General features: G+C 32.6%; 2 protein-coding genes across 2 annotated transcripts; both read left to right on the top strand.

Annotated features, from left to right (window-relative positions):
* The first annotated feature begins 2,297 nt into the window (after positions 1-2,297).
* On the top strand, positions 2,298-21,267 carry LOC132757991 (voltage-dependent anion-selective channel protein 2-like). Its single transcript, XM_060749488.1, has 9 exons — positions 2,298-2,425; positions 12,905-12,974; positions 13,781-13,915; positions 14,579-14,699; positions 15,981-16,091; positions 16,481-16,597; positions 18,361-18,511; positions 19,400-19,457; positions 19,944-21,267. Exons 2-9 carry the CDS (start codon positions 12,911-12,913, stop codon positions 20,033-20,035), a joined length of 849 nt encoding a protein of 282 aa, XP_060605471.1. The 5' UTR covers positions 2,298-2,425; positions 12,905-12,910; the 3' UTR covers positions 20,036-21,267.
* Positions 21,268-24,560: 3,293 nt separating this feature from the next.
* LOC132757998 (L-xylulose reductase-like) lies at positions 24,561-25,694 on the top strand (the record flags this gene model as incomplete). The annotated part of the gene is given in 3 exon segments (XM_060749513.1): positions 24,561-24,889; positions 25,147-25,244; positions 25,540-25,694. Coding segments are annotated over 3 exon segments (305 nt in total), but the record flags the coding sequence as incomplete, so codon positions are not given.
* Between the last annotated feature and the right edge of the window lie 158 nt (positions 25,695-25,852).

Raw genomic sequence — 25,852 nt, 5'->3', positions numbered from 1 at the left:
CTGGTATTTTCAACATTTGTTAAACTTTTTGGTTTATAGATGCTACTCCTTTATATTAAGTATGATGTTTCTTCATTACAAGAATAGATAACAGGGGAACTTAAATTTACCAAAATTATTCGAAATTTTGTAGCAGCAAGAATCTTTCTTTCTGTAAACATTTGAATATTTCGTTAAGTGTATTTATATTGTAAGAGTGAAAAAAGTCATGTTTCTTTACATTAAACAATGATGTGCCTTGAACCGGAGTGGAGATATAAACTGTCGTAAATGATATCATTTATGCCAAATAAACGAATAGTTTGTGTTTGTGTTTGTGTTGTGTTTGTGTTTGTCCGTTTGTGCTGTGTTGTGCTTGTGTGCTTTGTCATTGTGTATGAAGATCTCGTTTGCTGTTTAGTATAGTTCAATTTTTTTGATTGCGTGGTTGTTTGGTTATTTGTTATGTTATGTATGTATGTTAGTAGTATTATGTTAATGTATGTATGTTATAAATCAAACTGGAGACCCAACAATAACCACCTTGAATATATACCTATTAAATCATGGTCGATAATAAACACAGAGCTACTTGACTCAGCGAGCGAACAATTTACTAACTCAGAAATTTTATTGGACCATAAAATAGTTTTAGGTGTAACATCCAATAAACAAAAGTCTGGAAATAAGAAACCTTCTCCACTACAAGTTGTTTATATTTAATCCCGATAAATAAATAAAATATCATCCCTTTTATTTAAGACAATTTGCAGAATGGTTACATACTTAAGCATAAGAAAGATTCACATATGAATCTTAATTCATTAACTAGTTTGTTAAAGATGCTAATTGAGAGAAATAATACAGTATTATGATATGACAAGGTTTTGGGTTAGTCGAGAACATATTATAGGTCCCTCCCAAACATAATATATTAAATATAAATAAAATAAATTAACGAAATGTACAAAAAAACTCACAGAAATCATGAATCTACATAGGTCATGTAAATTGTAAGTGAAATTTTAGTATTCATTGACAATGATAACAATCCAACATTCAAAATGTCAATAGAATGTTGTGTTGAAATATTTAAACGTTCTCTTATATGACTTCCAAACTTTCCCTCAGATATTAATGAGATCATATAAATTCTTTACGTTCAGATTAATATTATATGTTAAAGATTGTCTCACAACAACTCGCGTAATTACTAAGCCAAAAGGCGGTCACTCTCGGGACTGATACCGGTCCAAACGCAACATATGACAGATATTATTAATCTAATAATATATATAACAAAAATCTTACAAAAAGTGTGCTAGAACAAATACATGTATCATGTCTAAAATTCGCCTGTATGCAACCTGATATCACTCCCTGGATCTGACATATATAGAATCCTGAAGCCTCTTCGTAATCCATAATTAAAAGGGATAGCCTCTAGAGTACCACCAATTCGGCCAACCTTTTTAAATTATTACACCATTTTATACCTTGGGGTAATTAGTATCTCTGTAAGTCCTGGCCAAAAAATCTGAGTGCCTGCACCATAATCAATTGCGAAACATTTCAATACAGCCACTTAACAATATAATGTTGTAAATATAGAATCAAAATCCATCTTTTATGATAGAGAAATTAACTAAAATTGATTAGTACGATAAATTATCCAGAGCGAGGAGAGTAAACCTAATTCCTGAACATCTCGAGTTAACTAATTAGTCGAAATTCAAAGAAAGAAGTCCGAAATTTCAGAGTTAGTTTGTCGAAAATTAGACTAGTAAAGTCAAAATTTCGAGTTAATAAGTCGTATCAATGGTCTTGCGGAATGAGTAAAAAATCGCAACATTTACGTGTGAACACATCTCAGTCTGGTAAAATATATTTATTCCATAGTAATCATAAAATAAAATCCGAAAAATGGTTCGTGAATAAAGTTAAATAATCGACAGTTTCGTGTTATGCGTAAGTCGAAATTATCCAGTAAAATAGTCGAAATTTCCTGTAAATAAGTCGAAATTACCTGTAAGTAAAGAATCCAAAATCACTTTTCGAGTTTAATTTCGAGTCGCCATACGTAAGATCGAATAATTCAAGTTTACTTTACGTCTAAAACTATCTGAGGTAAAATAATCAATCTACACACTGTTCCGAGAAACTAATTCCAAGTTTATATTTTATACATGAAAGTTCAAACACTTTACCATAGTCTCCGTGTCAGTGTCAATATTTGACGTTGAACCCGTATCAATAGCTATTAATTTGGACTCGGATGCGTGTGCAATTTCCAAGTTTTTCATTAAGAATTATGTAGTTTTTTGGCGTTAAAACATCTAGATACAGACTAAAAACTCCACAATTTTGTATGGGTAAACCCGCAAAGCACAAGCCTTCGGTGACCTTGAGCTGAGAAGAAGCAAGGAAAAACGAATAACAAAAAAATGTATAGTATTATTCTTTAACGTTGCTTTTCGTTAGTTTGTTTTCTAAATATTAAGCATCTGATAAATATATTCATGACAGGTCTGCTCAAGATTAATGACATTTCTTTGAAATGTCACAGGAACTTATTTTATCAAAGCGTCTGTGAACTGACGTAACAAGAGAACAAAAAATTGAAGCCAGTTGACATTGTCTGGATTGTGTCTTTTATATAGCTAGTGTGAATGATTAGATATGTGATAAATTTTGTTTTTACCTGTCACATATATCTTTATGCATTTAGAATGTGGACGTATTGTTAATGTCCTATTTAACCTTTGTGTTCTTCAAAAGTCATGTTTTCCTGGTATAGATATTAAAGTGTTACTAGTTAGGGTTTCAATTTGATTAGTGTCAATTGTAATTGGCTTGATTTTCGTGCGAAATGTAGGAAAATGTTTTTATGATCAGATATATCATATTTTACATCATTTGTACTTCATTCTATCACCCCACGTGAAGACACCCTGAGTCACACCTTGTTCTGTCCTTGACAACTGTCAAAAACCAAACGAAACTTGCAGTATTATTTACCAGTATACTTTATCCATGATGCTCATGTATTTACCTTTGTGTATCGTTCTAGTGTATTTTGCTTAATTTTTTTTTTATAGGTGACATTTTTATGATAAATTTCATTCCTTTTTACAGAATTATATATTTATATTCACTTCTTATCTAGCAAAAGCCTGTTGAGTGTATTGAAAAGGAACTGGCATTTTTTTGTCTCCTCTACAGAGTATGGCTATATATAAGGATCACTTCTCTGTCGTCGTGTCACAAAAAATTTCAGGCCTACTCAAAAAATACTGGTGCATTTTCATCAAAATTTTACAGAATGATAAGCAGTATTTAGTCTAGTTGTTCATATTTTCAGCATTTTCCGGTTTATTTTTGCAAGAGTTATTGCCCTTTAATTATTTTTTTTAAAGTTTGTCCGGACTACTACTCATATACCACTAATGCGATTTCAGTGAAACTTTAAAGGATTAAGCTCAAGCAATTGCGCATATAACACGGGTTTTCCGGTTGAATTACTTTAAGCTGTGTTACGGCCCATGAATAAAATATGTACAGTAAAAACTCTGAAAACCGGACCCTCTGAAAACCGGAATCCTCTGAAAACCAGACCATTTAAAAAGTCCCGTATTTTCTCCTTATATGTTCAATGAAAAAAATCCTCTGAATACCGGAATCTCTGAATTCCGAAAACAGTACGCTTTTCTGTGGCTTCTAATGCTAAACATGCATAAAAAATCCTCTGAAAACCAGACAGCAATTTTAAGTGTCCACTATCTGTGTATTTTAAAGTATATTAAAACATAATCCAGAGATCTGCCAAGAATTTGAAAGTACTGGGCCCAGGGCCCACTTGGTCTGAAAATGATGGGCCATTTTTACCAAAGTATGGGCCTTGGGAAAATAAGTAAACATTGACCAAAATAACTGTTAAAAAGTTTGTAGATAATTGAATTTCCCCCCCGTAATAAAACTCAAATCAATATTTTATGAACAAGTTGGTTCACTTATAATTCAGTACTTACCAAATAATTAAAAAATTTAAATGCCTTTACATGGTAACTTTCTAAACTAATATTAATTGCAGCAAAAATGAAAATATTTTTTTAAATGGCCTCCTCAAAAATTTGATATGCAAATTTATTCACAATAATTGGCTGGTTCTTAAACTTGTAATGTCTTATATTTGTGCATTAAATCCATTTAATTGTTCCTTTACTTTTGCAACCAAAATGTCCCCTTACCATCTGTATATTGACGAATTTTATTGCCCCTTGTATGCCCTCTGTGTAACAGCAATACATCAAAAGACTTCCCCGAAATACGTCGTTCCCGACGGACCATGTCCGATAAATCTTGAAATCACTCCGGACAAATTTTTAAAATTCCGGAATCGGGTCCGATTGTCCGGCCTTTTACCAACCGCCCTGGATACAAAATGGCGTCGCTAAAAGGTCCCAAACCTGGGAAAAACCAATAAAATCTAGTACGTCAGAAAGAGTGCGCAGAACAGCAATAAAAGGATGAAAATGAAATAGCCCTGAGAACAAAATTTAATTTAAAAATTTGGAAGCAAACCATGAGAAAGTTCATTGGTGTATGAACAGGGAGGAGTATGAAAATAGCAGCTGTACGGATTTGCCGATTTTTACGGTGGAAAAAATATTTAAAATACAAAAAATATGTCTTGAAATACAAATCACAAGTTTGGCTTTGATTTTTGATCATTTTTTTTATTTGGTCCGACATATTTTTTTCGGGGCCGACAGATTTTCATGGGGTTTTGGTCAGGACCGAATGTCTCTGACAGTTTTTTCAACTTTCGGGAAGTCTGATCAAGAGACATTTGCCGACAGACCTTTTGATAAAATGAAAAAAAGTCATTGCACAATGTTTCTCTGATTGTTTAATCACCGCTGTCAAACATTCTGATAGCCAATATATATTCAACTTTTTTTTTACACGCTTCATCAGCCAAAACTTACGTGAACTTTAAGTGACCTTAAGGGTTGATCAAGTTGAACACGCTGTCCATATTTTTATAGCTGTAAATTACAGCATTTCTTAAAATAGGCAACACTTTTTTTTTTCATTAACCGATAATTCATTTTAAATATTAAAGTAGTTGTATAATTTGTTTGTTTTTTTAATCGATTTAGTCGGTAATTTCTACGGTAGTAGAAATTGAGTATCTGTGTGGGAAAGGGATTATTAAAAAAAATGCGGTAAGGTAGAATTAACTGGACAAAAGCTAATAGGGGAATGGATAAACTCAAAGAAAATGCGTAATTACAGGAGCAATGGGGTAACTTGTTGCTGTAGTAGCAAAAGTTTTGACCTGGATGACTTGAATAACCCAGCAGACAGTTTGTGTTTTCTTATAAGTCTGGCACAAAATTTTAGATTGCGCCCAGGCCCTTTGCTGCCGATTTTTCCCCTGCGCCAAATTCTCATTTTTTTATGCGCCAAAGGCGCAAAATCGGGGCGTCCCTCAAGCAAGATCTCTGCATAATCTCAACGGTTGAAACATGTTCAATTACTAACATTTTAGATGTCCGCTTTTTTGTTCAGGGCTTCCTTAACGGTTGGGCCGCGTACGGCCGAAATTACCCGCCCGAGGAATCGTATCTGTTACGCCGAAAATTAAAATCAAAAGACGTAACCGCTGACCTTCCCAAAAATTTAAGAATAACGGCGAAAAATTAAAAGCCTGCCGACGACGCCACGACCATTTTTTCCAATCTTTTCCTCGTTTTCGAGGCGTACGACTGGATTACGTAATTTAACTCCCCCCCTGAATTGAAATGATTGACAGACAGCGAAGGGTGAAAATTATGCGGAATGCAACCCCCCGCTGACGAATTACGAGTGTTGATTTATGACCTTGATAAGCGTGAAAACAAAAGTGATTGGGGATAATTTTTATTTGTATGGATAATTGACAGTTAATTTGTCATAAACCCCGAAGTAGGTAATATGTTTTTTAAACTTTAATTTAGATCAAATGATTTATTCAATTGTGGTGCATCGGCAAGTTTTTGATTGATATCCGAAATTTTGCTTCGAGTCGGCGAAGGTGTTTTTTCAAACTTTTTGTCTTTTTGATTTTTTTTTCCTTTTTTGGAAGTTAAAAAGACGTTTAAATTTTCACACATTCTATTGATCATGATTTGATTGTATATAATTTTTTCCACTCACTAAATTATGAGAACAAAGTTACAAAAAAACCTAATTTCCCTACCCCAAACTTTCATCAACATTTTCAAAATGCCTCAACGGTCACCTTTTTGCTTTGGGGCATATCTGCAAAAACGTAAAAAATGAGTCTAGAATGGTTGCTCCAAAAGCAATTTCCAAAACAAAAAAAAAAGTATCAAAATTCAAAACCTGTTGTACCAACGTATTCCAAGAATAATTGGGCTCAAACAATTTGACTGGCTTGAATTATTAATTCAGAACTCCAAGAAGATGTATGGTAAATATGTCGTGCCTGCAAAATTCAAAATTCCCTTTCACAAAGGGAAGGGGCGGTAAATTAAACTTTAAATTTTTTATTGATTAAAAAAATGAACATGAACTGTTTTGAAAAATAAAATGCTCGGCACATAGTGGAAATAAAATAAATTTATGAATTTTGATTTTTTAAATTGTAAAATATTAGTAACTAATATATTTTACTTTTATTTTATCAGTAAGCATTTAAAAAAAATAATTTTGGTCGAGAAAATGTTCATATTATTTTAAAACTTTTTAATTTTTGCAAGCCTGATTAAATTTTGTTAAAATGTGGTTATATCATTTAATACCACGAAAATTGTATTGGGTAGAAATTTGTAAACAACAAAAGATTATTTAATCAATTTTTTTTTTTACAAATATGAAATTTTTAACAATGCAAACAATTGTAATGTTTTTTTTTATTTCAGGAAATCTACAGAGAATCCACACTTGTAAAAACACAATGAACCAAGGACCACAAACATGCTGTGCAGGCTGATCACATTGAGACAAAGCTTGTTGGTACTGTCCAGAAGGTAAGAAAAAGAAGAACCCAATGCATAACACATCTCAGAAATCTGAAAAAACACCTATTTCGCACAACATACTTTGTACAAAACAAAAATCTTCCAAATTCTTTCGTAAACGCAAGCGGGATTTTTTAAATTTAAGTGGGGTGTGATCCAGAAAGAAAGATTCATAGTGAACACTACTTGGTGTGCAGAAAAGTTTTGAAATTCAATGGTGTTAGATGAACAAATGAAAATGAATACTACAAAGTGCTAAGTACTATGGAATTATTACTGATGAGGCAGCACAGAACTTTGTCTATTCACAAGAAAATTGGATAAGTATAATAAGGTATGTGTGTAAAAACACTGGTGATTTGAAAAATCAATTAGTTTGGAGATATAACGAATTGCTGAGGGGGACTGGCGCTAACAATAGCAAGGAACCTGAGGAACAAAGTGAAATCACTTGGCTTTAACATGGTGAATTTAGTTGGATTTTTGGTAGTGATGGGCCTCCGTCCATGTTTTTGGGAAAAAGGTGGTGTAGGACATTTTTTGCTTAAGAAAAATGACGCCCCTCTGTTTTGATCAATGTCCATTGTATGGCCCATAAAGATTGCTCTTAGTCTGTTCCGATGCATCAAAAAAGGGGTTCCGTACTTGAAACATTAATAAGGGAATAACTTTAAAAATTGTATGTTTATGTTCAGGTTAGGTATCAGGAATTTAAACTTGAGGCAATGCAAGATATTTCAAGCAAAGAAACCACAACTCCCAAACTCAAGGTCCAATAAAATAATTCGCTGGTTGGCGATGGAAAATGCGTTCAACTGTTCACAAGTGTTATGGTTCAATTGTGGGCCCCTACAATCAAATGAAAGGGAAAAAACAATAGGTGACAAATCGCAAGAAGGGCTACTCAAGGATGTTGTTACATTTTAAGTTTTCCCGCCTTTTCGGGGGTAAATTTAATGACGTGTGTCAAGGGTTTTTTGGGAAATTTTAAACAAACAGCTTTAAGCTAATCTTTTGATTAAGTAGTTTTTCCAAAAATTTAGTGAAAAGTGCCTAGGACTTAATGGTCCCTTAAAAAAAGTGACAGGGAAAAAAATGTGAATTTAAAAAACAAAAATCAGTGCTAAAGGAAGAAATTAAAATTTTTCAAGGAAAACAACCCTTAAAACAGCCAAAGAGAAGTCCCCAAAGGACAAATTTAAAAAAAGATACATTTGGGAGTGTTCCATCACCGAACAAAGCTTCAAAATTACTCTACTTCAAACTAAACCTTCAATTTTCTTGATGTGCCCCGTATCTCGACCTTCTCTCAGCAGTGAGACATCCGACAACTTAAAAGGAACTTCTGAAGTTTCTACAAAAAAGTTGAAATTGGGGAACTTAAAAAGGGAATTCACAGTGGAATAGAAAACATTAATGCATGGTTCTTACAAAAACAACGAACTCTAAGTGAATTTCATAAGGTCTTGTTGAGGCGAACCAAAGGAAATCCTCTGACTTCACTGTTAAGTAACAATAGCCATTGTATCCCATCACTAGTGTTGCTTGTGAACGCGGCTTCATTGCCCAAAACAAATCAAAATCCCAAAGCCCAAATTTCCCTTACCCCAGATAACCCTTACATTTTGATGAAAACATCGGCCCAAATTGTACATAACTTCCCTTAGCAAAGCAATTTTAAAAATGGCGCCTTGAAAGAAAAGGAGATTGGCTCAAACTTTACAAAACCAAGCAAGTGACTTTACAATGATAATGTTCAGTATAAGAAAAGTTCAATAATGATAATCTGAGTATTGAAAAAACATTGTGACTGTGTGAAATACCTCAGAATTATGCAATAAGGATTTGCTTTTTATTCACACTAATTTTGTTAATAGTGTTATGCACTAAATTTTAATAGCAAGCAAATGATGTCATAATCTCATTAATCATGTCACATTAAACATGGATTTAGTATATATTTTAACAAATATTGAACAATATCAGCCACATTTACTGAGAATTATTGTTTACTAATTTTCTCTTTGCCTGAATAATTTTTGTAAATATCTTTTAGAAGTATTCCTCATTGATTTTTTTAAGTTTATTCCAAATCAAATGGCAATATCAATAGTAATCAATTAAATATACTATCATAATAAAACATAAGATAGGTTTACTTAGTAAGGATTGTTGACTATTTTTATCTTTTGCCTGTCCTTTTTGGTAATATTATTTATCAAATATCACCAAATTATACTATTTATTAATATTTATTTTAACATTAAAGCTAGAATATTAATCAAGTAAGATCTTTTTATTGTGGCTTGTACATATTTCTGTAAAATAGACAAAGAAATGATGGTACATTTTGTACTCTGCATTATCTTATTATTGATAATGTATACTTTGTGCATGTATTGATAATTTTTTCTTATTAATATATTCATACCCTTTAAATTTTCACTTAAGAACAACATTATGTTATGCATTTACTATAATGTTTGAAAAATGTTTGATCATGTAGTACTTCTCATTTATGATTGTTAAATTTGTAAGTTGTATGCTATGTTTATATTACTTGTACCATGATTGAAAAAGAATAAAGTTCTTATTTTTGGATTTTTTTTTTGTTATACCAATTAGCAAATGTTTGAATGATATCACTGAAAGGTTCTACATGGTTACTGCCGTCCTAAAAATAACAACAATACAGTCCTTTTCAGGGAAATGTTCCTACATGTAGTTATTTACCCAACAATCATGTGAAGGTACCTTGAACTTAATACTTAAAATAATTGCTGTTACTGGTATCATCCCATACTATAAATCAAACATTGAAACATGAAAATTATGTGCGAAAGAACAACTGACTTCCAGAAATTTTCCTCATGACTTCCAAAATTCCTTGAAAGGAAGTCCTGACTTCCTAAAAAAAATTCCTAGTGGAAGCCCTGTTTTTTATCTATGCAGGTGTGAAAACACTTGTTAGTGTGTGTTAATTTCTTATTGGCAATTAAATTGAAGTCTTTCATTATAATTGTGTCTTTCCCTGTATAGGTATGATTTTTCTAAATGTTTTTAATTTGTTGCGTGTTTTTTCTTCTTTAAATATAAAATGTCTAAAAGAATAAGAAACTTTTGTAAAATGATTCCTGTTTTGCTAAAAATTTTGATCTTTGAATATTTATTACATGCAAAAATAGTAATACTAAATTCCATTGATTACATATTTCAAAAAGCCAATTTAAAAAGATGTATTTTCAGACAATGTGTTGTTTTAATTTCTGATTTTCTGAATTATATTCATGGATTTGCATAAATAAAATTACTTAAGTTATTTATTGCTAAAAGAAATTAAAATATGACTTAGTCAAAAATGCTAAAAAGTAAATACAAAATGTTTAAACAAAGTCATTGTTCAAACACATCATAATTATCAATAAATGTATAAAACCTCTAAAACCGGACAGGGTTCGACACTAACTGTTTTTACCAGGGATCCCATAGGAATCCCTGAGATTTAATTCAGGGATTCCTCCTAAATGTCAGGGATTCCTCAGATCAAAATAGTAAAATATGGAGGTGAAGAATAACAAGGGATTGCAGCAATTCGATTTCAAATTCTTTTCATTTTTGAGACTATATACAGGATATATTGTCTTGTTTCAGATGCAGAAAATGTAGTTTCTAGTTTATGAGCTCTTTGGAAATAATGCTATTTAAAGTTTTAAAAGCGTTTCAAAGTATATATTTGGACTGCTAAGATAAATTAAAACATAATATATTTTTACATGAACATGGAAACAGAATAACATTAAGCTCACTGAACAAGAGTTCGATTTTGAAAATAGCTTGCTAAAACCCGTTTTCTCCCTGGAGTTGATAATTGTGAACCAGTTTCTGTATCTAAATGAAGGTATAATGCATGTGACTTGACAAGGTGGTTTGAATTTTTGAAGTTAAATAGGAACTGGGGAAACATTTTCCCAGATAGCCTAGGGTTCACTGAAATAGAGCCCACTTATCATATGTAGATCTTTAAAAAGTTACAGGTAATGATCAGGCTCCATATTCCAGAAAGGTCTGGTATGGATAACTGTCTATAATTATTTACTTTCATGTCATTTTTAAGGAAATTCTTAATTATAATCACTTTAAAAAAAATATTTGATTTCATTTTACATTTTTGTGTTTAAAAGGAAAAATCCCATAGATTGTTGTAAATTAAATATTTTGATAATCTTTTACTTAAGCTAATAAAAATATCAAGAAACAGTTTTGTTTGCATTACAAGTACGGTACCTTTAAATGATTTCATTTTTAAAAATGATAAGTTGCTCCAAGTCCCTGACAGGATGGGCAATATCCAAATTTATTGTTCTCAATTTTTACACTGAAATGTCCGATCCCTTTCCTCCCTGTGTATTGATTTTTTTGTAAGTTTTGACACCTGTCACATCAAAGGCACTCACCCCATACAAGCAGTCATGTAGCTAACAACACTGATTGGCTAAAAGCACTGTCAGATGAAATATACGTCATTTGCTGTATATTTCGTCATTTGCTGTATGTTTCACGTAACGCGTAAGGATTTTTTGTATTTCTTGTCGGTAAATAATGCGTGACCTTGATTGAACTTAGACTTTAGTTAGACAATGTTTTTAATTTAGCATTGAAGGCTGTGAGTTTCAAAAAGGATGTTAAACTTAAAAGTATGGATTCTTTTTATTTTGTTTATTAATTATACTTTTGCTGTAGTCTACTGTAAAAAAAAAAATACACCAGTTATCTTTTTTTCACAATTTTGACGAAAATTTACAATGGTCACAAGTGCCGAATTTTGGCAATAAAAAACAAACAACAAACACTGGATAACTGTACAGTAGCTACCGCCGGCATTGCCGATCAACACAAATTTGAAGTACTGTACACATCGCTTGTGTAATAATTATACGATAATTACATTTCTTTTTTGAATTTTCACAACTCTATTTTATGAAGTCAATGCATGATATAAAATTACTGTATACAAGAATGTTTCTTCAGTCAAAACATTTTTGTCATTTTATATCGCAAATGAGTTGATAGCAGTCACTGCACAAAGAAAAACTAGCGTACATAATTCAAGAGTGTAGATTTTACCGGCGGGGTTTTTCTTTTCTTTCTTGAACCACTTTTCTTGAATATTTGTGATTCAATGACATTAATTCAGAAAATTTCAAAAATTTACACAGCAATTTTTCAGGGATCCCAACGGAATCCCCAGCTAGGAATCACCGGGATTCCTCCCGACTTTTTGGGATCCTCGGAATCCCGGGACCCCGTTAGTGTCGAACCCTGCCGGAATCCTCTGAAAACCGGACTTTTGGTCAAGTCCGGAGAGGGTCCAGTTTTAAGAGTTTTTACTGTATTTTGCCCAGTTAAAGATTTTTGTGTCACAGTAGCTGCAACATGCAATTGCCTATCATGAGGCAACACATGTAATCACTGATCACATTATTTTGACTTGCTTATTGTGAGTATGCATGTGCTAAATTCCAGCCCTGATTTTAAAAATTCTGTTTATTTAGGGTGCGATCCGTTTTTTTTATATAAATTGAACACTGGTATTTTACTTTCAAGTCTGATTGATAAATCGCAGTTAACACAGATGGCAATGCTTTGAACAAGCTTCTTGAGAGAAGCAATATAGGTTTCCAGGGCTCTATTAAGTAATTTAAAATAAGATATGAATCATTTATATGTATTCTAATAACATGTCTTAAGATTTTGTCATATATACAGTTAAGATTTACAAAACATCCCTAATTTTTTTTTTTTAAATACAATTACATTCTAAATGGTCAGATTTAAAGTGTGCAAATTGTGGATAGCTATCTAGTTTTTGTGACACTGTCAGTTATTTTATTTTTCAGAGAAAAATGGCACCACCATCATACGCAGATCTTGGTAAAGCTGCAAGAGACCTGTTTAGCAAAGGATACAGTAAGTGTTAAAGATAAACTAATCTTCTGTAGTGATAATGTTTAAAAAATTAAAAATATATATGAAATTTTATTCAACATATGATAAGTGCATAATGAAATAAAAAAAAAAAATTTTTTTTTTTAAACCTTGATCAATAAATTAAAAATCCATATGGACAAATTGTCAAATGGTAAAATTAAACTAAATGTATTGATAACTAATATTGCAACTTCATCAAGAATCGTCATCACCTGTTTAAGTGTTGTACAGCAAAGGGAAACATTGGAAACTTTCCATCCATCTTTTAAAGCCTTTTGATAAAGGATTAATTTGTTGAGATTCAGAGCAACAATTTTAAAATGGTATTGTTCCGGTGAGGAAAATTGGCCTAGTTGTTCCAAAATTTCAGGGAGATGTTTTGACAGGGCCAAAAAACCCTTCTTTGTAGAGGCCGAATATAGGCTGCTTCCCCAACCAAACTAGCCTATTTTTTTCCCCAGTTTGGTCCTGAAAATTCCCCAGTCTTTTGAAATTTTCCATAGAATCTAGAACAAAATTAAATTTTGGCGTTGAATTAAGGTCTTTTACTGCCTTATTAGTATTTCCCAGTGCTTTTTTGCTTATCTATTTTCAAGAACTTGTTAAAAGTTTGTGTTAAATTTGAGACCCCTTTTCCCAAAGTATGCCAAAATCAGGCATATTTTCCCCAAGAAAAAGGCTGAGGCCCCTTCCCCAAAAATGGTGTTTTGGCCCTGTTTGATTCAATTTTGCATAAAGATCTGATGCGCCTATTATTTAGTTATAAACAACTTTTTGATTTGCAGACTATGGAAGCAATAAAGTTGAAGTCAAGACAAAGACTGATAGTGGAGTTAAATTTACAACAAAGGGAAATCACACTAGTGACACTGGTAAAATGACTGGTGAACTTCAGACAGAATACAAATGTGATGATTATGGTATGTTTTACTTTCTTTTGATATCTTTAAGTTAACTACTTACTAGTCACCCATCACCTACTAAGTTAGATTCAACATGTGTCAATTTGCCCTTTGCAAGCTTAGATTGCCGTGAAAATTCTTAAAGAGATATGTTAAAGTGACCATAATTGATATCACTGACTTGTACAAAAAATATATTGAAAATAAAAATAGGGTTACTTATTTTTCTTTTGATAATGCTTATAGCAAGCATCTGTTAAACTGGAATATCATTTGTCAATAATCTGATAAACTAACCTAGTTTACTGATACATACAAATATTATGTTGGCTGAAAAAGACAAAATGTCATCACAATTAGCAATTTTTCTTTATATTGATTAAATATTGTATTAAGTAGTGCCTGGCAATGAGAATTACATGTTATGTTCATTGCCTGTTTTTGAATCCTAAATGGAATGTATATAAAAAAAAACTTGGGTTCTTATCTTTTAACAAATGCTAAGAATTAAAATATGTATTTTTTTTTAATCCATAAAATTCAGATTATATTATTTAGATATACATAATATGTTCAATAAAAAATTGTTCTACCTACCTACTCTATTCAATTTGTTGGCAAGAGTTTTGCAGTTCTGGTTTTAGTATTGTAAAGGTTTATTCATTTTAATGTATTTGACAGGTTTGACATTCAAGGAGACCTGGAACACTGACAACACCCTTGCCACAGAAGTCACCATTGAGGATCAGCTAACTAAAGGATTGAAAATTGCTTTTGATACGTCCTTTGCCCCTCAAACTGGGTGAGTTTAACAACTTATTTCCTTTTTGATACCAAATGTGAAGTATAATCAAGTAAATTTTAAATTTTGAATCATGCTTGCCAACTTCACAGCTTTTATCTCTGGAAATCCCGTTCAGTTTCCCTGGTAAGTTTACCTTACAATGTACAGTCTTCATAATCATGGTGCAGTTTATTTTTTTCCATGCACTTATAGGGCTGGAATGAGGCCCATTCAAAAAGCAAAATTTTCAATGACTTGAAAACTTAAGAAGCAAAGCCATTAAACTATGATATTTATTTAACAAGGTGATTATCTTTAATCAAAGTGGAGACTGTCTTCAATGACCTTTCTTTGGAGAGAAAAAAAAAAGATCTCTAGACTAATGGGTCACTAGACACAATCCCTTTAGTTTTGTGAATAGATAAGTTTCCTTTCATGTAATCAGTATAATTGGGTAGCAATCCCTTTGTCAAAAAGTCAAATATGTGTTACTCTCACTGCCTCACATTCTTTAACCATAAAGATTTATATTGAAATGGACTCGGAAGTTTCTGAGCCATAATCATATTAGTTTCATAATGAAAAAAATAATTAAATGTAATCAGTAATATAAGTTCTTAAACTTATTATCCAGTCTTCATACCCTTTATTTTGATAGAGATTTTAAAGCAAAAAATTTTTTCACAAACTTAAAGGCAAAAAACATGTACAGATTATGGCGTGTCAATTACATAAATCTGATAATAAAATGCAGTGCATATAGCTATTTTTAGTGCACTTGCTACCTGTGGCTTAAGTCACTCTTCAGTGCACAGCCTATACACAATGCAAAGTAAACAATACACAATTGATCAAATTATTGAGTGTGGTATTTGCATGTGTGAATTTTAAGTTGTTAGGCAGGTCTGTCCAATTACTGATTTTGGAGTAATTGTTAGGGTTGTGTCTGAAATAATGCACAGAAAAGCATCTGACGTCTTCCTTCACCAGTAATGCTGGATAATCGCCATATGACCTTTATAGTGTTGGTGTTCAAATTATTTCAAGTAGTTGCATGTAGCAGTATTTATATTATTTTTTTTCGTCAATACTTTTCACAATGCATTTGTTTTCTTCTAAATGACTTAAAAATTGTCATGTTTTCATCTTGATCATTAGGTGGTTGGAATTGCTTCCAGAGAAGATTTTGTTTTGGTAAAGTTATGGTTTTCATTTTGACCAGAAGCAATTTCCAAAATGTAGTGGAAATAATTTGTCAAAACAGAAACTAGAAAATAAATCTTATAATTTATATTACAGTAAGAAGAGTGGAAAGGTAAAGACTGGTTACAAGCAAGACTATGTAAACATAAACTGTGATGTCGACTTTGATTTTTCTGGACCAACTATTAATGGAGCTGCTGTATTAGGGTAAATACCACATTTTTGATCTTAAATAGCTTTTTGTTGCACGCATGTTCTTGTGGTTTGGTGAATATTATTGTATATTATAATATTTACAAGATTGTCATACATTGAGGCTGATAACTGTAATTACTTTACATTTTCAAAATACCAAAGTAACATTTAAATTTAGACTACTCTGTAATGTCCATGTAGAGGTTTAAGTGCATTGTTGGTTGTTTGCAGTCATCGAATTTAGCACTTGGAGGCCAGTGTAAATTTTATGAAAATGTAGTTAAATATATAGTAGAATAAATTCAAAACTGGAATTCTGGCCAGTAAATTCAAAATCTTAAATTCAATGACTGGTTTGTGCAGTAATGAATTCTTTTTAAAGAAGCATGCTATCATTGCAGTTATAATGGATTCCTTGGTGGATACCAGATGGCCTTTGATACCTCTAAGTCAAAATTGATCAAAAGCAACTTTGCTATGGGTTATGAAGCTGGAGACTTTACCCTCCATACAAATGTGTAAGTATTTAACTGTTTTATTTGGTTAGGGTTTTTTTATATGCCCGAAAGAATTTCGGGCATATTATGTTATACCCCCTGGCGTCCGTCCGTCCGTCCGTTAGCAATTTGGTTTCCGGAGCATAACTTAAGTTCCATTTGGCCCACAGTGTTCAAACTTCATAGGATGATTGTCCATATTGGGTAGAAGACCCCTATTGATTTTGGGGTCACAAGGTCAAAGGTCAAGGTCACTATGACCTTAAAACTGAAAACAGTTTCCGGAGCATAACTTAAGTTCCATTTGGCCCACAGTGTTCAAACTTCACAGGATGATTGTCCATATTGGGTAGAAGACCCCTATTGATTTTGGGGTCACAAGGTCAAAGGTCACTATGACCTTAAAACTGAAAACAGTTTCCGGAGCATAACTTAAGTTCCATTTGGCCCACAGTGTTCAAACGTCATAGGATGATTGTCCATATTGGGTAGAAGACCCCTATTGATTTTGGGGTCACAAGGTCAAAGGTCAAGGTCACTATGACCTTTAAACTGAAAACAGTTTCCGGAGCATAACTTAAGTTCCATTTGGCCCACAGTGTTCAAACTTCATAGGATGATTGTCCATATTGGGTAGAAGACCCCTATTGATTTTGGGGTCACAAGGTCAAAAGTCAAGGTCACTATTACCTTAAAACTGAAAACAGTTTCTGGAGCATAACTTAAGTTCCATTTGGCCCACAGTGTTCAAACTTCATAGGATGGTTGTCCATATTGGGTTGAAGACCCCTATTGATTTTGGGGTCACAAGGTCGAAGGTCAAGGTCACTATTACTTAGAAATTGAAAACAGTTTTTTTAGCATAACTTAAGTTCAATTTAGCCCACAGTATTCAAACTTCATAGGATGATTGTCCATATTAGGTAGAAGACTCCTATTGATTTTGGGGTCACAAGGTCAAAAGTCAAGGTCACTATGACCTTAAAACTGAAAACAGTTGTTGGAACATAACTTAAGTTTGATTTGGCCCACTGTGTTTAAACTTCATAGTATGATTGTCCATATTGGGTAGAAGACCCGTATTGATTTTGGGGTCACAAGGTCAAAGTTCAAGGTCACTATTACCTTAGAAATGAAAACAGTTTCCGGGGCATAACTTAAGTTCCATTTGGACCACGATATTGAAACTTCAAAGGATGATTGTTTTGTGAAGGAGTTAATACTTTATTTAATTCCCATGTCTTACAAATTCTTTATCTTTACTAAAAAAAAAATCACTTTCGGGCATATAATGCTCCGCCTAGCGGTGCTCTTGTTTTTATCTCTACCACTTTATAATGGTCTCTTGATTACCTTTTAACTAACGCACTGAAGGTAGGCTTTGGTTCAAAATACTTGGCCTCATCTTACAAGGTATTTTTGTGTAAATGTATCACACACTCTATTAAATCTTCTACTTTTAAAAAGCTCACATAGCAACAGACTCTTGAGGATGATTTAAAAATAAACACACGATTTATGGGCCTTTGAAATTTACAAGTGTAAAATGTTCAACACTTATGATACCAAATTAGTATCAAATTTCGTCAGCAATCGTTTTGATGAGTATTTACTTGTTTGCTGAGGAAATTTTCTGCTTTTACCAATTTTGAATTGATTTGGTACTTTTCTGTTGTGTTTCAAAGAAAAGATAAAGAAGAAAGAAAATTATTACATTTTATCTAATAAAAAAAGGATTCTCTAAGTCTTGCATAACAAGTTTATCTTGATAATGTATCTTACAGAAATGATGCCTCTGAATTTGCTGGATCTATTCACCAGAAGGTCAATGATGATGTAGATGTAGGTGTTAGTCTGTCATGGACTTCAGGAAGTAATGTGACCAGGTTTGGTCTAGCTAGCAAGTACACATTAGACAAAAATGCATCAATTAACGTAAGTACTTGTACAAACTAATTCTTTTGTTGTTTGTGTAGTGTAAACAAATGTAGTCACTTACTGTTATAAGGCTTGTTCATTACAACCCATGTAGATGAATGTTTTTTGTGTGTGTGGGGGGGAGTGTATTTGGCCGAGTGGGTAAGGTTGCTGACTTCAAACCACTTGTCTCTCACTGCTGTAGGTTGATCAGTGCCAGCGTCTTCAAATTCTTTAATGTGTAAAAGCTATCCTGCTAGCTAATAGCACCCGGGTGGTTCTTCTCGGTGCCAGAAATAATGCACAAAGGGGCCCCTTATGTGTGTATTTGGGTTTATTTTTACTAGCCACTCGTTGCACAAATGGGCAAGTCCTCCAGAAGAGTATAAGTCATTTTAGATTTTGAAGGATAGTGCAAGATACAGAAAGATGCCCCAATTCCAGAAGCTTATCCTGGTTCTTTAGTGTGCCAGGTTGTAAAGCTCTCTTGCAAGGGATCTCGATTTAAATATTAATTTAATTAGAAGGCCAACCTGGGAATGGAACCAACAATGTTGAGATTACAAGTCTCGCGCTCTAACCACTTGAGCTATTGCGGCTGGCGGGGCACCTTAGGCCTTCCTTTACCAATATAGCTGGAAAGTCATCATATTACCTGTACTTTGTATACTGTAGGGAATAAATTTAAAAAAAAAATGTGATCAAAATTTCTTTACATAAATAATATTGATAATTTTATCATTTTAATACAAAATGCATTTATATTGAAAGAGAAGACGTCTGTTTATTTAGAATGGAATTATGTCTTAACTCCCTACCATTTTCTATACTGAAGCAATTTTCATCTGCTTAAATTACTTTAGATTTTTGACGATGAGACATTTAATAGTGTTGTATTTATTGCAGGCCAAGGTTAACAACAGTGGACAGATTGGTCTAGGATATACACAAAACCTTAGAAAAGGTGAGTATTTTGACTTCATTTGGTACACATCATTGGAGTATCTGTTTGATTACTGACTATACTTTCATTCTGATATGGTAAGTTCCAGTTATAGAACTTGAAAAAGTCTGTTAAAGAAATTCAGCAGGTTAAGAACTTAAAAGGTATTTGCTGCAAACAATGTTGTTGTTGTTTTTGTTGTTGTTCTATGGTCACATATAAACTGTAATATAAAAGCTATAGTGTGTTGAACTGTGATTGGGAAATTGTTGTATATTATAACTGGACTGTAAATACTTGTATGTATATTGTGCCACAACCACATTTTAATACTTTTTTTTTATGATGAATTTCTATCATTTTTGTTAATGTCATATAGATATTGTACAATGCCATTGAATATGTTTGTATGTTGAAATACGCATTTAATCAAATTTTTAAGTTTAAATATTGTTATTTTGTCTTGCAGAAAAATGAATTAAACATGATAATATATATATATTACAGGTGTGAAGCTTACACTATCTTCTCTGATTGAAGCTAAGAACATCAATGCTGGTGGTCACAAAATTGGAATGGGTCTCGAGTTTGATCTGTAAAGACATTGTTTCAATAAAATATACAGTGACACTTCTCATAATATACTGACCGTGTGATGCATAAAGATCTATAGAGAATTGTGTAACAATTGTATTGTTGTAAGGTTCTTGTTTAGTTTTGTTGAAAGCTGAATTTTATTTTGAAGAATAATGAATGCTACTTATTCAGTAGTGTGATTGATAAAACCATTTTTGCCATAATGTTGAAATTGTTCAAGAGATCTGTTGTAGATCATGGTGTTTGTTAAAAATTGTCTGTTTCAACAGTTTTATTAACATAATGTAGAATTAACTAATACTCTAGAGTGTGGGTGTGAATGAGTTATAAATGAATATTGTGCAATCTTGTGTCTGTGTAAAGTTTTAAGTTAATATATACTGGGAACCAACTTACAGCAAGTTATATATGTGTACCAAATGAGAAATGTGTACCAAATGAGAAAGTGCTATACTGTATACATTATGTAAAAAGTGTGCACTGATAGTTGATTGTAGGGGATACTTTGAAGTCAGTGTCCCCTTTGCTTTTTATGTTGTATGAAGTGTTATGACCACAGGGCTATGTATTATGTTTAAAGTTTTGTAAACTAGAGTATAATGAATGTGTGAATGTGGTTTTGGAAAAGTTTTTTTTTTACAAATGTACTAATGATTAATCTCATTATGATATATGAAAATGTAAACTAATATTTTTAAGTTAGTACATCTTAATATTCAACATTTATCTCAACTTCTATAACTTCTCCACCTTTGTCTATGCATTAAGACTTACAAGAAAAAATATTGAGACATCTGTGTACAATAGGAAAGGATGGGCTTTTTGCAAAGAAGGCTTTAGAAGCCCATACTGCCTGTTGTAAAATGCTTTATAATGTTCAGTGATAAAAGATCATGTGTATCATGCGGCAGCTTATTATTATGAGAACCAGAATATCTGATTAATAATTAATTGTTGTGATATTATTATGTAGGCTTAATCAGACAGAGGTTTTACTTTTTTATGTCACTCTGTTAGTCTTTAGTGATTTATTTTCTGGGTTTTCTTTTGGCATGTTTTCTATTGATTTCTGGATCTTTCATCAGAATCTTGAATGCAACATTATTTTTTTTCTGTGAAACAATTTTTTTTATCTACACCATCAAATATTTTTGTGTTTGAGTTTCCTAGCTTCTTATCAGTTTATCCTTGTATGAATAAACTACAGTAAAATAAAAACTGCAGGTCTTAAAAATGTTGTTTTTGTTTATAAAAATGTATGACTGAAATCTCCTCATAATTCCAATCTCTGTGGCAGATTTGTTTTAATTGTTAATTTCGAAATTATTTGACCTTTATGGCTATGGGTTCAAAATGTACTAGCGGTGTTGAATTATTCCATATGGGGAAGATTGCTTACATAGATGAGCTGTTGCCAAAGAGCTGCTGAGATTTTCCTGCACCAGTGACTGACTTAGTCTGAGAAATAGAAAAACTTTAAAGATTAAAAATAAAAAACACTTGGAAAATTAAAACCTGAAACAACATGCATTACACCCTAGTATTTCATTTCAAAATTGGCAAAATTAAATTGCAAACTTGTTTATTTAATGAGGATATGTTAATGTACTGATCAGATGTACATATCATGTCATGACAAAACCAACATAGTGCGTTTGCATCCGCGCAGTCTGATCAGGATCCATGCTGATTACAAGTAGAGAAACTGATAGCGAACAGCGTGGATCCTGATCAGACTGCGCAGATGTGCAGGCTGCTCTGGATCCATGCTGGTTGCAAACCATTATGTTGGTTTTGTCATGAAGTGGCTCATATATGTATGGGAGATTTCAGGTATCTTTAAAGAAAGAAATGTGAGCCAGGGATAATGACCATTACTTTAGTATTATAACTTTAATTGCAACGTCTTCATTGAACAAATACTAAGTGAGACAAATTTGATCTCGCTAAATGTGTTGTTCTCTTGCAATCGTGGAACACAAGTTATTCTTGTAAATTTGTATTGAGTGCTTTGAAAATCCCTTATCCTGTAAGCATAAGTAGCCATCAATATCCTTGACTTGCACAAAACTAAAAAATAAAGGAAGCACCATCATTTAGTGTGGATCTATATAATTCCACGTATGTGGTGTATTTTGAGAACAAGCACCTATTATCCCTATATTGCAAGCTTATTTAATCCAATTTGCATGGTGTGAGCACAGGGAAGAAAGCATTTTCCCAGTGTGAAAACTATAATATCTAATAAATGCCGTTTTTATTTGTTTGGGTCGTCTGACCAAACAAATAATGGTAGCGAAATTTCAGAGTCTGATGCTGTTGATTGCAAATGCCGAAAGTAGGCCGCTTTTTTGAAGCGGTTACTTCCCTTTATATGTTCAATAACGCCGAAAAAATTCAGGGGAGATCACTGCGTAAAAGATGGTCAAATGACGGGCGCATTAATTTTCAAGCAAAATAATTCCCGAATGGTCGAAGATTTCTAATATTGTTTTATCTTTTATAGATATACATGCTTATAATAAACTCCATGATTATTAACATCTGTGTTAAACAACAGTAAGCGTCGAAATAATAAGGGTTACAAACCCTAATTTAGAATAATATGGCCTTTTACATATAACTTCACCGTGGCCGAGGGGTCTGGAGTTCAAATCCAGGAAGGCAACTCTTTTTTTTTTCTTCAAATTGTTTAAGTCAAATAAACATTGAATTGAATACCAGTGTTGCAATTAGTCTTAAAGCCAATTAACTACAATTAAAACGCTGGAAAGCACTGGTGGCACTATACAAAAACAAATTGGTTTATAATCTCACAACCTTCACCTTTCCTGAGACCCAAACAAATTTAGCGCCTTCTGTGCTTTGATTAAGCCTGGCTTTCTTAGAAAAAACAGTTATTGTTACAGTCATGGCGGTGTTGCCATCATAACATTTTAAGTTCTTGGTTTATTGTCTTCATACTTTGTCACAGCAATCATTTGGACAAGACCTTCAAGTAGACTTGACTAAACTTGACCTTTATTCATAAATGACCTTGACCTTTAAGACCTTTCGTCTAAATTTTGCTTGATTTTTGCTATAAGTGGCGCTAAATTTTGCTTGATTTTTGCTATATAATAGTGTTTTTTTTGAATGGATTGCCTTCAAACTTGAAAATATAAATTTCTAGTTAACCAGTCAGACCTTGACCTTTACTCATAAATAACATTGACCTACTGAAATTTTCACGTTGCTATAATTTTGTTTTTAATGAATAAAGACACAACATTTTTAGGATAAGACCTATCAAATTGATGAACTTGACCTTGAAGGTTAAATTATCTATAACTGGCTATAACTTTGTTATATATAAATGGATTAACTTCATATTCAGACACAACCTCTTTTAGGTCAGGACCTACATGTATATCAGACTACAAATGGCCTTGACCTGAAGATCAAATTACTGAAGTTTCACTAATTAATGCTATAATAGGCTGTAACTTTGTCATTTATCAATGGATTATTTTCATACTTGGACAAAACAACCTTTTGCGCAACACCTGAAAGGTTGAACTGACCTTGACCCTGAGCTTTAAAATGACCTTGACCGGCAAGGTCAAATTATGGAATTTTATGAAAAGTTTTCATAATTTTGTTATTTTTTGATGGACAAAACAACACTTAACGAGCACGTTGAATAATTAAGATTTAACATTGACTGTCGAATGATTGAATTTTGCTTATATTCTCTTAACTTTTCATTTGTTTATAGAAATGATTCATACTTGGACAAAACAACAAGTGTGGCTATTCAGACCAATTAAAATTAATAAAAGGAAAAATCCTTAAATTTTCTTTTTAAAGATTTGTTTAAACCATTTAATTGTTTGCTTTAAGTAAAAGTAAAGAAGTCGATCTTTGCCCCGCCCGGCGGCAGCTCTTGTTAAAACTCATTGCAACCTCAACTGACAGCTGTCTGTGAAAAGATAAAAGTGCAACACAAATACTCACCGGAATTTAACTGTGAATCTCATTTTGGCATGAAATCCCTTACAATCTATCTGGTACACTGTAACACATATGTAAACTTATTTAAAGGAACCAGATAACTTATCTATCTGGCATGCATGAACCCTAGATGATCGACGTTACTTACGTGACGACTCGCCAAATCAACAACATTCTAAATCGCATGCCTGGAACCTAAAACAATTGATAATTGGTCAAATATTGAGAGCCAATTACGTCATAAAAATGGTTTAATTTTATTTTTCAAAAGCTCTTTTATTAATGTTTGGATTCCTCTTTTAGTTTTGAAAATAAAAGTAACGTATTGACCACTTGACAATGATTCACTATCAGCGCTACTTTCATCAGGTAATAAGCACCTTACGTGCTCTAAAACGTATTTAATGTTATAAAACCCAAGTTTGCTCTTTTAAAAGAAGGAAAAATTACATCATTTTCGAGACAAAATGTGCCTTTAACGATTTTTGAACTTTAACTGTTACATATACCTTTAATTTTACAAACACGATATTAGTACAATTAAATGAATTTATCTGTTTGTACTTAGCAACACTTCAACTTATAACATAAATTGTATCTGTTGAAGAGATACCGTGTCAATTTGGATTTACATAATTATCATTTTAGGCTCGGGTTGTCGGGGGTTTTTGCAATAAATACCGATGTTAACGTGCGCGGCAACAACGATATAAGATCTTGTAGTTGACGAGGAAGCTATTCTACTGCTCAAGATATACATTATATTTACAAGCTTTAGTTTGCACAGTTGTGGAAGTTTGAAAACATAAAAATGGAGATCAACTTTAAGGGAAAACGTGCACTGGTTACCGGTGGTGGACGAGGTTTGTGAATAACATTTTTATTTGAATGATGTTTAACCTTTAGGGGTTACTTGGAAACTTGAAACTTATTATGTACAGTCTGTTATTTCTGCTTAATACTCTGTTTACTGCTAATAATGTTAATCATGAGGTTATGCCAGGTTAATTAGGCTGGGCTAATCAGTAAGTGGCTTATACAAGCTTACCAATACCAAGTTAGTCAATATTTTACAAATGCAGTAGCTTTCTTTTAACATCTCTTTTGTGCTCATTTTTAGGAATTGGTAAATCTATTGCGCAAGCTTTATTAAAATGTGGAGCAGAAGTGATTATCTTGGAAAAAATAGAGGCGGATTTGCAGAAATTCAAAGAAGAGGTAATTATCATTATCCAAATATTAGTGCAGTATGCACATCATAGTAAACAAGTTGCTCGTCAAATTTTGATAATCTGACAATACTTGGTCATGTATTCATTAAACTAACGGCTAGTACGTCTTCCCAGGTCAATAGAGAATTTATATAGAAAGTTCCTGTATGTCTTGCATGTATTAACAGCAAGCGGTGACAAAACAAATAAAACATCATAAAATCTCGCTACAAATTCAAATTTGTTCCATCCTTTTTATAAATGTGCTTTACAAAATGTACAATCAATTACCTTTTTGACAGGAACCAAGCATAATTCCAGTACCATGTGATTTGAGTGACTGGGAAGGGACAAGAAAGGCGGTTGAAGGTGTTGGACCCGTGCATCTTCTGGTAAACAGTGCTGGTGTCGCTGCCATCACGCCTTTCTTGGATGTTAAAAAGAGTGAATTAGACTGGTAGGTAACGGTAAATGACGCACTGTACTAATTTTGCTGAAATCTTATCATGATTTAAAAATTAAAATCAACTTGACATGATGGATAATCGAATGTTCGTTTTTAACGAAACATAATGGTCTCCTACTCGAGGTGATCTGATACCATTCGATTTTTCA

Source organism: Ruditapes philippinarum, unplaced genomic scaffold (genome assembly GCF_026571515.1).
Source record: "Ruditapes philippinarum isolate M1 unplaced genomic scaffold, ASM2657151v2 ctg2473_1_1_1_1, whole genome shotgun sequence".
NCBI lineage: Eukaryota > Metazoa > Mollusca > Bivalvia > Venerida > Veneridae > Ruditapes > Ruditapes philippinarum.
The sequence above is the reverse complement of the archived record's forward strand: the minus strand, read 5'-3'. Positions and strand labels throughout refer to the sequence as shown.